This window comes from Arachis ipaensis, chromosome B06, assembly GCF_000816755.2.
Source record: "Arachis ipaensis cultivar K30076 chromosome B06, Araip1.1, whole genome shotgun sequence".
NCBI classification, from domain to species: domain Eukaryota; kingdom Viridiplantae; phylum Streptophyta; class Magnoliopsida; order Fabales; family Fabaceae; genus Arachis; species Arachis ipaensis.
In genome coordinates this window covers 23,323,931-23,335,657 of record NC_029790.2, presented here as the reverse complement: position 1 = coordinate 23,335,657, position 11,727 = coordinate 23,323,931, and the positions used below count along the sequence as shown (strand labels likewise).

General features: G+C 36.3%; 2 protein-coding genes across 2 annotated transcripts; one reads left to right on the top strand and one right to left on the bottom strand.

Annotated features, from left to right (window-relative positions):
• Positions 316-5,585, top strand: LOC107646687 (protein NRT1/ PTR FAMILY 5.2-like). The gene is made up of 5 exons (XM_016350855.2): positions 316-480; positions 841-865; positions 2,697-2,889; positions 3,177-3,745; positions 4,445-5,585. The coding sequence occupies exons 1-5, from the start codon at positions 342-344 to the stop codon at positions 5,343-5,345; spliced, it is 1,827 nt and encodes a 608-aa protein (XP_016206341.1). The 5' UTR covers positions 316-341; the 3' UTR covers positions 5,346-5,585.
• LOC107647828 (BRCA1-associated RING domain protein 1) lies at positions 5,587-10,863 on the bottom strand. Its single transcript, XM_016351874.2, has 13 exons — positions 10,597-10,863; positions 10,372-10,425; positions 10,203-10,273; positions 9,968-10,063; positions 9,519-9,841; positions 9,100-9,369; positions 8,842-8,942; positions 8,404-8,590; positions 8,190-8,296; positions 7,464-7,554; positions 7,104-7,269; positions 6,452-6,570; positions 5,587-6,264 (listed from the first exon to the last, which is right to left on the bottom strand). The coding sequence occupies exons 1-13, from the start codon at positions 10,770-10,772 to the stop codon at positions 5,917-5,919; spliced, it is 2,109 nt and encodes a 702-aa protein (XP_016207360.1). The 5' UTR covers positions 10,773-10,863; the 3' UTR covers positions 5,587-5,916.

Here is an 11,727-nt window from a genome sequence, read left to right as displayed (position 1 = left end):
ACAAAACCTAAGCTTATAAATATCAGGAGTGCTAGGCCAGTAATTTTTATGTTTTGTAACCATCAATTGGCTATCAATAGTATTTTTAATAATGTGAGATTACATCTAATGATCACTCACTTTTTTTTGTATAGTTAAATGCTGGTTATAAAACACAAAAATTGTTGCCCTAGACTTTCTCTATAAATATTATTCGTCTCTCAAGAGATAAGTCTAAAATAAATTACACATAAAATATTCAAACTACTCATCGCACTTGATTATATATATCATTATACCCTACTCTGTCTATAAATGCTATAGTATTGTATTGTTCTTCTCTCAACATCATCGATCATATCATGGCTGCTGCTACGGCAGAAGAGAAAGCTCCTGCTAGATTGGAAGAGGATTATACTCAAGATGGCACAGTGGATCTCAAAGGTAGACCCGTTTTAAGATCAAAGACTGGGAAATGGAAAGCTTGCTCCTTCATAGTAGGTAATAAATCAAATGAAGCCCTAATTCCGTGGCCTTAATTATTCCATTATTATTATTATGATATAATTATAAATTAATAAACTTGCATTTATTTAACCAATTTCTTAATGAAATTCTGAAATTCACATTAAGGTATATTGATCCATGAAAAATGCACCATATAATCACAATTCTCATTCATTTCGATACTAATAATGCTCACAACTACTTCATAAATAATTTTTAAAAAAATAAATGTTTTTTTCTTTCTCTTTTCTCTTTCTTGTTGGTTGGAAAAATAAATCATAGTAAAAATTTTGGTGTTGGGTGTAAAAGAAGAAACAGTTAATTTCTCATGTGTTATACTTGGAATGATGATAGGGTATGAAGTGTTTGAGAGGATGGCATACTTGTTAGGATTTGGTTGAATTAGTCCCACATTGCTCAGGATAGCAAATGGAGTGGGTGGCCTAGGCTATAAATATGAGGCTAAGTTCTCCATTTGTTTTCGCACCAGCCAGAAACACTTTAAGCTTGTATCTGATTTTTCTTTTCCTCTGTACTCTTTGATTAGAGAGTGTTGTGAGGTGTAGTTAGATATTTGCTTTGAGAGAGTGTGGGTGTACTGGAGTGCCGGTGAGAGAAAGAAGTCTATGTGTTGTAACAATTTTCACATAGTGATATTCTCTGGTTGTCATTTGACAACGGCCGTGGTTTTTTCTCCGGTAATTGGAGTTTCCACGTTAAATTCTTGTGTTGTGATTGTGTCTATTTTATTTCTCTGTCAAAGGTGTTTTCTCAAGGGGGAATGGTGTATTATTCCCAACAAGTGGTATCAGAGCTTCGGTTCGGTGGAATTTATTCTTAGTATGCTCTGTGGTTGCAGCCTAGTCTGACCTTCCACATCAGAAAAGAATTTTGTCCTGTGGCTTGAGGTTGATCTTTGGTTGCTGTTGTTGTTGCTGGAATGCAGTGTGACACTGTGAGAGTGCTGTTTGGAAAGGTTCTGGCTAAGGAAAGACTTGGTATTTAAGTGTGTCCATTGTGACCCACCTCTCTTTCCTGGGGACCCTTCCTAGTGCACGGTTGAGACGGTTGAGATACTATTCCAGTATACTGATTTTTCAAGAAAAAAATTATTTTAGGTAATTCAAAAAAGCTTGCTTCGATATAGCAAGAGTTGGTAGCACACGGTAATTTGAGTCCATTGAATTTGATTTACTACTTTATATAGCCCATAGTGAGTCGAATCAAATAGATTTGAATTAGTAGGAGATGCTTTATTCTAAATCGAAGTCATTTGATTCGATTAGTGATGGCATGCTCTATATAAGAATTCAAATCAACTTGATACAATTTACAGTCATATTTTACTCCTCCTACCCCACACGAGAGAGAAATCTCAAGCTTCTAGATGACAAGGTTTAAAACTGCGCACATGGAGGACGATGTAACACCCTACCACACAGAGCTTTATACCTAGGATGTAAAACAGAGGTGGCGAGGCGCTACGACCTCTAAAATAAAATTCATACATATAATAGCAGAAAGAATATAATAAACTAGGAGCCTTGAAAAACAGGTAAAACAAAATCGCAAAATAAAAAGCACAACGCTCAGGAAACGAGATTACTTGCGTGTGAAGAAAACTAAGATTTAAAAGGATAACTAAATAGGAATAGAGAGACAAGAAAACGACATAACAAGCTCCTAACTTAGCCTGCGAAACTAAGGCTGGTTGGAAAATATTTACATACATATATACATATCCCAAAATATCCAGAATACAAAGATAAAACTTTAACTCTCCTTAAACCTCTTGTTAGGATTTGGTTGAATTAGTCCCACATTGCTCAGGATAGCAAATGGAGTGGGTGGCCTAGGCTATAAATATGAGGCTAAGTTCTCCATTTGTTTTCGCACCAGTCAGAAACACTTTAAGCTTGTATCTGATTTTTCTTTTCCTCTGTACTCTTTGATTAGAGAGTGTTGTGAGGTGTAGTTAGATATTTGCTTTGAGAGAGTGTGGGTGTACTGGAGTGCCGGTGAGAGAAAGAAGTCTATGTGTTGTAACAATTTTCACATAGTGATATTCTCTGGTTGTCATTTGACAACGGCCGTGGTTTTTTCTCCGGTAATTGGAGTTTCCACGTTAAATTCTTGTGTTGTGATTGTGTCTATTTTATTTCTCTGTCAAAGGTGTTTTCTCAAGGGGGAATGGTGTATTATTCCCAACAATACTATGGAATAGCATCAAACCTAGTACAATATCTGACAGAGAAGTTGCATGAAGGCATTGTGAATTCTTCAAACAACGTTAGTAACTGGGTGGGTTCTGTGTGGATGACGCCACTGGCAGGGGCTTACATAGCTGATGCCTACCTTGGACGATATTGGACCTTTGTTATTGCATCAGCAATCTATCTTCTGGTATATCAAATAGTTAGTGTTATACAACAAAGTAAAATTAGCTACAACCTAAGCAAAACATTTTCGCCCATTTTTCTTTACTATTATATAAGCGAGAAGGATAATTTGATCTTACACTTTATTTAACTACGAATGAATCAATTTTTTCGCCAAGAAGCAATAGCTCAAATGGCATAGTCTCTCCATACTCAATTAAAAGATTGTAGGTTCGAGATTAAATATTATTTTATTTTATTAATTTTTTCACTTTAAAATTATTTCATCATGTCATCTTGGGCATTTGACAGGGCATGGTTTTGATAACTCTAGCAGTGTCAGTACGGGCACTGAGGCCACCGCCATGTCCAGTGGGTGTAGACGACGCCAATTGCCCACGCGCCACCAAATTGCAACTGGACATATTCTTCTTGGCTCTGTACACTATTGCAGTTGGCACAGGTGGCACAAAGCCCAACATCTCAACAATGGGCGCAGACCAATTCGATGACTTTGAGCCCAAAGAGAGGCACCACAAGCTCTCTTTCTTCAATTGGTGGATGTTTAGCATCTTCTTTGGTACCCTTTTCTCCAACACTTTCTTGGTCTACATTCAAGAGAAAGTCAGTTGGACCATTGGGTATGGGCTTCCAACTATCGGGCTTGCAGTTTCAATATTGGTTTTTTTATTTGGAACTCCCTTGTATAGGCACAAGTTACCCTCTGGGAGCCCTATAACTAGGATTCTTCAGGTCTATGTTGCAGCATTGAGGAAGTGGAAAGTGCATATTCCTGGAGATCCAAAAGAGTTGCATGAACTAAGCATTGAGGAGTATGTCAGTAATGGGAGAACCAGGATTGATCATAGCCCTTCATTCAGGTTATGTTTGGATAAACTTTTCTAAAAAATCATTCTTAGGAGAATACATTAGAATCAAGGCATCAAAGCTAAAAGCAACTTTATATACAATGTTAGTGTTATAATTTAAATAAGGTTTAGTTACTTTGTTACTGGTCTTTATAGTTTGACTAAATTTGTAATTAGATCTTTATACTTTTTTTCAATTAGATTCTTACACTGCTTTTATTTTTGTGATTAGGTCCTTTTCGTGTCAAAAACGAAAAAGTTAACGAAATATTCCTAACAAAAAATTTGTGATCAAAGATTTAATTAGATTCTTAATTGTGTGCACCTTCAATTTGTGAAAAAATATTAGCTCTAACATTTTTTACATTGGTAAGGATCTAATTACAAAATTAAAAGTAGTATAAAGATCCACTTAAAAAAAATATAAAGTCCTAATTACAAATTTGGTTAAACCTAAAAATTACTTGTCACCAAAAAAAGAAAAACCTAAAAATTACTTTAAAAGGGGTTTTTATGATTTTGTCTAGGTGAAACTTTGTGATCAGTTATTTATTTTAAAAATTGATTGTTCTTTTGAATTGCTCCAGCTAAGTTCCACAATCTTAGTACCGTTTTCATGAATAAAGAGAAAAACAAAACACAAAACACAAAGGTGGCCCAAAATTTGGCATGACTCATTTGAACTATTCTCCCCTTTATATATGGATGCAGTTTTCTAGACAAGGCGGCAACGAGGACAGACCAAACTTCACCGTGGATGCTTTGTACAGTGACACAAGTTGAGGAGACAAAGCAAATGACCAAAATGGTCCCTATTTTGATCACAACTCTTCTACCAAGCACCATGCTAATTCAAGCAACCACACTCTTCATAAAACAAGGCAACACCCTAAACAGGAGTATGGGACCAGATTTTGATATCCCCCCAGCTTGTCTCACATCATTCATAACCATCTTCATGCTCATTAGCATTGTTATCTATGATCGTGTATTTGTTCCCGTGATCCGGCGATATACCAAGAATCCCAGAGGGATTACACTTCTTCAGAGACTCGGAATTGGCCTCGTGATTCACATCATTGTGTTGATCACTGCGAGTTTTGTTGAGAGGAAGAGACTCAGCGTTGCAAGAGAACATAACCTCTTGCGCCAGCATGACCAACTTCCTCTCACTATTTTCATCTTGCTTCCTCAGTTTGCGCTGACGGGGATTGCTGATAACTTTGTTGAAATTGCGAAGCTGGAGTTCTTCTATGATCAAGCACCTGAAGGCATGAAGAGTATGGGAACATCATACTTCACCACCAGCTTGGGAATTGGAAGCTTTCTTGCTACTTTCCTTCTAACAACGGTTGCTAATCTCACCAAGAGAAATGGTCACAAGGGTTGGGTATTGAATAACCTGAACGTTTCACATTTGGATTATTATTATGCATTCATGGCAGGGCTGAGTTTTATCAACTTGCTTTGCTTTCTGGTTGTTGCCAAGTTCTTTGTATATAATGATGATGTAGCACAAAAGAAAACAGGCTTGGAGATGAACACTGCTTCATCTCAAGGCTATAGTAATAATAGAATTAGCCAAAACACCCCACATCTAGATCTCAATTAGCGAAAACCAGTGTACTACTTCAATCTTTGGATCAATAACAAGGGGAAATCGAAGTTTTTCTACGTAGGGTTAAGACATCATTGCTGATAAACTTCCACCAATAGCTGTCTTCAACTGCATGGTGACATCAACAGGCTAAATGCAGCTGCTTACCAGATACATGAAAAACCATCCACGAGCTAAAACTTATTGGAAAGTAGATATTCTATAAGTAGTTGAGGATACAGTCAACGAATTCATCAAGTTAACAAAATTTCCAAAATATTAGACAGGAATTCATACAAAATCAAAGTCAATTCCTAACTAATTGATATAGTTACTCCATACTATTACTAGCTAATTGATGTTACATGAAACAACATACCTAAAATGCCAGAGCAAGATATAAATTCAATTGAAACCCTATACACTACTGATCAATTAAATTCTGTTGCAGACTTAACACCCTATCAAAAGATGGCTTTCGTGTTGCAGTTACAAAGCAGTATGTCCGATAGCAGCAATAGACAAGCATACTTTGAGTAACAATGCTCATAATCTATACAAGAAAATATGAGCTTCCCACTGCATTTTAGATAACAAAAGGCTGAAGTTTACATGCTGCAATTGACTCCAGAATCCACGTGTGACCAATGACTTCAGAACCAGTACTAGATGCTAGTTCCTCTGCATCATTCATTCTTTGCCAAATAATCGAAACTTCCTCTCCTAACTTGCATCCCTGTGGAGGATCAAGGTTGTAAACAACAAGGAACTTCGAAGGAACCCCTTCGAATTCAAGCTTTTTTGCTTCCAATTCTTCTTTGCTTCTCAAAACAGCACCTCCTCCCACTTCAATTAATTCTTCAATATCTTCCTTATATGTTGTCACATAATCTCCGGACAAATAAAACTTTAAGCCAGTAAATAACTTTGGCTCCTGCAATCATAATTAAAATATTAGAATACTAGAATTCATAATAGCAAGAGATTTGCTGAATAATTAAATGAGTGAGCTCAAAAAGAAAAAGGCAATCAAAGATGTCAAGTTGCAGCATTTCAAGTTATATGACAAAAGACAAGCTATGGCTTTGCATGAACATATGATGCAATGAAACAGTATTTACATTGACCATTGCCCTGAGTCTGCCAGCTTTTGGGCCACCGTGACACCCTTGGTTGTCAAGTGTGATCTCATATGGTTCTTCTCCAAGAGGATTCATCTCTTCCATGCTTGCTTTTACCCCTAAAATACGAGATAGATTACATAAGCATGACATATGAATAAGCAGAAATAAATAGTGTGCATAACCAGCACAAAAGAAAACCATAGCAAGGCCAACTATTCATAGACAACTTAGAAGGCATAATAACTAGGCTAATGAGTTATAAGATGTATATACAAGCATAAAAGATGCAATCAATAATAAAGGCAGATTATATCTTAATAAATAATAATTAGGTTTCATAATAACTAGTGGTATTTTATGAATTTCCATGAGTAGAAAGATCAATGTCCCATGTCCCATTTTATGATATTTCAAGAAGAATTATTATGACCACAATCAAAATAGATATTTTACATGAATTACTGAATTTGATCTCACTATCCCACAAATTCTAATCTTCCTTCCAACCACCAACCCTCAAATGAACATATCATTGCAAAGTAAGAACCAAATAATGAAGTCATTACGAATGATGTTGATAATCAGAAATAAAATATGAGGATAAAATCAAGTAATCAACATAAGAACACATAGAACCACAATAACTTACAATCCATTTTGAGAACCCATTTTCCATTTAGAATTGCCATAAGAACTTTTAGTGTCCTAGAGCATGCTCCATTTTCATCAGTAGCTGCAATCACATGGGTGACTTCTAAAGTCCAAGTCTTGGTAACTTTAGCACCAATCTTGCTTGCAAAATTTATCAGAAGTATCTGCACCATCAACAGAGGAAAGATTAAAAAACAAATATTGGGAAATACTCATTGGCTAATCACATGATGGACAGAGAAGAGACTAATGCCTTGTACTCTTCATCAGGTGTAGAATGTTTAACAGAAAACAAACATTTTAAAAAAGACTTATCAAAAGACTCAACATTCATTGTGTACTTTTGCTGAGTTCTAACCTTTTCCTCGGTTGATAAAGCAGATCCACAAAAAAGCAATTTTTTATCTTCATCCTTTGAACATCCCAGATCGTTTGAACATTGAGATGGCCTGTATTTAGAAGAAAAACTTTAAGTTCTGAATGTTATCCCCCACCCGAAAAAGTTAAACAAATAAATAAATAAAACAGAACAAGAACAACAGCAACACTCAAAGGGCAGCCCGGTGCAAAGCATCCTGCATTATGTAGGGATGGAGAAAGGCCACATGCAAAGGAATAACGAAGGCAGCCTAAACTCCCCCTAATAAATGCAATAACTTTCTAATATAGGAAGAGGAAGACTTTTTGGCAAACAAAACATGGATGTGAACTGAACCTTGGAATGCTCAATTATGAATTGGAATATGCTACACAATCACAGATTACAAATGGCATAAGTGCACTATATGAATTTTGCAAAATATTTTTCAATAAAAAAATGAAACATACAGAATTCATTATCAGAATAATAGATATTGGGTAATAAATTTACACAGTAATATGCTGACAATTGACATCATCAAATTCTAAGAGAAGTTGACATGAGACCAACTAAATTTATATATATGATAAAAAAAAGTCTGTATGCCATTTTAAAAATGTTGTGATACTAAATACCAAGGGAGAAGGGTAAAAAGGTTTAACACTTGGTACTCATAATTAATTTCAATAACTAGAACACAGATAATATCTCCAAAAAACATACAGGTGAGATGAAGTGGGATGCTTATCAGTTGTTTGTTTCCTAGACTTGGATTTCTCACTAGGAAATTTCACATGAGAATGACCAGGACAAAGCAAAAGATAACCCTCCTGTACCAGAGAATATACAGGCAATGTTAAATAAACAGGAGCTAAATAAAATTTTTCAAACAAATGCCAAAAGATAACCTTCAGTATTTAACAAGGGAGAGAAGTACATAATCCCAACGGCAATTTGAGACATCCATTGCACAAGGAGCATGATAAGTTCTTCTGCAGGATTTGACATAGCATCCAAGTGCAGCTCCCTTTAAGCCACATTTGCTGCATTTAAGCTTTGCTGCCCTTGACAGTTCTGTCTTCACATTCTTAAGAGTGTCACCAACAAAGTAAACTTGTGGTGCCCTGGATTCCCAATGTTTATATATGTTTATTGTCTAAATACCAACAGAAAGCTAATACAAAATATACAATAATCAAAATGCTAAAAAATGCATACAAGAAAGAACAAATAAAACAAGAAAACAAAATATTTGAACCAATCCATAATCAGTCAGAATTAATATATTTTGTTAAGCTGATCTACAAGTCCAGTTAGACAATATATATGCCAGGAAGCTATAGTAATCACATAACACATTCTTAAGTTATCATACCAATCACTGCAAACTTTGTGTACATGGATGACATTTGGTTGCTTTGCTGCATCACCAATAACCAAATTCCCATTTGCACAATGCAGCATTGGTCCAGTAGCCTAAAATAAATCATCAAAAACAGGAAATTAGTTTCAAATTTCAATGAATTGTCCAATAGCACGTATAGAAAGAGCATAACAGTTTTCAGGGAAAAGGAGAATGGTGCGGCCAATAATGACGTGATGTAAAACAATTACAGTATAAATCAAATATTACCTCTGAGATTTTTGAGGACTGGCAAAATGAACATGTACTTGAATAAGAGTCATCTACATTAGCAAGCATCACGGCACCAGGGTCCTTTTCAGTTCTGAGTTGATCATTACCATGGGTAAGGTTTTTCTGCCTCTTGAGCTCTCTTGTAAGACCCTCCGTTTCAGAGGCTGAACTTTCAGACCTCAGTTGTGTCATTCTTTCCTTCAAATTTCCATTTCCTGTACTTGCTCTTTTCGATGAGGAATTTTCCAATGCCCCAGAAGGCAAAAGCTAAAATGCAGAGGAAGGCACTTTAAAAGTTAATCTCATTAAAGATTACTTAAATTAATTCCACAATGAATATTAATTCATGAAAAATGACGCGCCAAGTGTTAAAACATTAAATGGAAGAGCATTAACACGGATTTGCTTTCTCTTACATGCTCGCTATCTTGATCACTGCAGTCATTCTCTGAGCCCTTGGTGTCACAAAATGGTGGACTATCTGGTGCTGATTGCGTCCCTTGATTCACATCCATTTCAACAACCCCAGAGTCTTCACGACCCTCAATTTTCATCTGGGAAGACCGCCTTGGATTCTCAACCTGCCCCCCAGAATACACCTCAATCTCCTCGCCCTTATCATGCACCGCAAGACCACTCATCTTCCGTTTCTGATTCTTGCCAGCCCCAACATTATCAGTATCCTTGCTCCTATGAACTGAATTTTGTAACCCTTGGCATGGCTCCAAAACCCTCACATCTTCATTCACCAATTTAAAGAAATTAAATCACACTAGTGATATGCAAGTAACTACTACTGTAGTGCCATTTTACTTTCCCTCTCAATTGAAATAGGATTTCCAAAAGCAAAGGAAAATTGACTCACCAGAAGAATGTTGCTTAAACAAACTAGCAGAAAAGGTTGCATCCAAGCTCCTATAAATCCCTACCACGTTTTCCACAAAAGGCACATGCCTTATATCTGCCACACACAATTAATGCACATAAAACAAAATTAATTTCGGAAACACGTTATAGTTACCCATAGGTAATTAAATTCACCGCCTCAACAAAAGAGCATGCATTCACAAACACACAGAGAAGAGAGAAGTGTAGTTTACCTGATTGAGCATACTTCGCATTGCAGACAACACATTCGGAACCAGACGTTGTGAAATCCGCCAAACACGAACTGCAAAAGAAAATAAATAAATAAATAATATTTCGATCAAACTGTAAAAACAGAACAACAAAACAATTCAAAAAATAAAATAAAAGGAAGAAACTTACTTGCAGAATAAGTGGTTGCAGGGTAGCAAAACCGGCCTCTTGAACAAGCTCAAACTGCATGCATGGTGCCACAAACACCAGAAGAAGAAGGAAAAGTTCAAATTAATTTGTGAATAATAATTCAAATTTTAAAATATTCGTGCGATTCGAATCGATTACAGAGAGAGAAATAACTAAAGCCAATAAAAAAGGGCAATCACGTAATAAAATATAAAAAAGTCTAACCAGAGAGGGCACTTGAGTTCAAGAGCGAGCTTCTGGAAATGGAGCATCCATGGATTAAGCAGCTTGGTGCTGTTACTCTTGTTGCCGGTGCTGCTTGAAGTTCTAGAAGCATCCATTCTGGCGGTTTGTTCTGTTGAGTTGTTTGTGCGTGAAAGACTTGGGAATTCAGATTTCATTTTTTATTTTATGGGGCAGGGGTCATGTCAGACGTGACGCCGTCGATGTATACGTGGACGGCTCAGATATCACGTTAGATTAGAGAGCGGGGCTATGAATACATTGGCGCCTTACAACGATGCCGTTTTGCGGTTTTCAAGTGCGCGGCACGGGCCACCTTTTGGCTTTTGCCTTTTGGTTTAGTTTCGACTTTTGATGACTATATAGATTCCCGCTGCTGCGATTTAATCTACGAGATCAAAATTCATTACTCCCTCCTTTTTTGGTTGTCACTTGCTTGCTCTTTCTTCTGCGCGGGAAGCATTGCAATAAACTTTTCGATGTTCCACAAAAACGGGTAAATGGCAATTAATTACTCATTAAACTTAAATACTTTTTTTTTGGTGACTATTAAACTTAAATACTTAATGCTCAAAATAATATTCATTTAGCATTTAATTTAGCGTTTGTAAAAAAAAAAAAAAAAAAAAAAAAAAAAAAATCAAATTTAAGTATATATCAAATAAAATGAATATTTATTTCAATTTACGGGCCTGCTACACATACAAGCAAAAAAGTCCTACAAACTTTACAAATTCTTAATTCTTAGCTCATTCACATGCGTAGTCACTCCCTTTGAATGGAGTGTCATTTACACGCACGCCACTCAAACGGTTGCGCTTCGCAAAAAGCAAAAAAGAACTTTACAAATTCTTAGCCCAAACTTCATTCACATGCGTAGTCACTCCCTTTGAATGGAGTGTCATTTACACGCACGCCGCACGCCCGGTTGCGCTTCGCAAAAAGCGCTCCTTAATGGCGCACTCTTCCACTTCTCCAACCCCTTCGAAGAAAATATAAACCGTCCATTTTCGAGTAACATTCGAAACTGAAGATATAGAACTCGTCGCGAAGATTAGAACTCTCCATCAACACAAAATAGAACTTTCCATCAACAATCTCCAGAAAAAAGGA

Coding starts and splice junctions, on each gene's coding strand:
- LOC107647828 (XM_016351874.2), bottom strand. CDS start 10,772: ATGAAATCTGAATTCCCAAGTCTTTCACGCACAAACAACTCAACAGAA. Junction 9,842..9,967: donor GTTTAAGCAACATTCTTCTG/GTGAGTCAATTT, acceptor TGGTGAATGAAG/ATGTGAGGGTTTTGGAGCCA. Junction 8,943..9,099: donor AGTCCTCAAAAATCTCAGAG/GTAATATTTGAT, acceptor GATTTATTTTAG/GCTACTGGACCAATGCTGCA.
- LOC107646687 (XM_016350855.2), top strand. CDS start 342: ATGGCTGCTGCTACGGCAGAAGAGAAAGCTCCTGCTAGATTGGAAGAG. Junction 481..840: donor AGCTTGCTCCTTCATAGTAG/GTAATAAATCAA, acceptor GAATGATGATAG/GGTATGAAGTGTTTGAGAGG. Junction 866..2,696: donor GAAGTGTTTGAGAGGATGGC/ATACTTGTTAGG, acceptor TTATTCCCAACA/ATACTATGGAATAGCATCAA.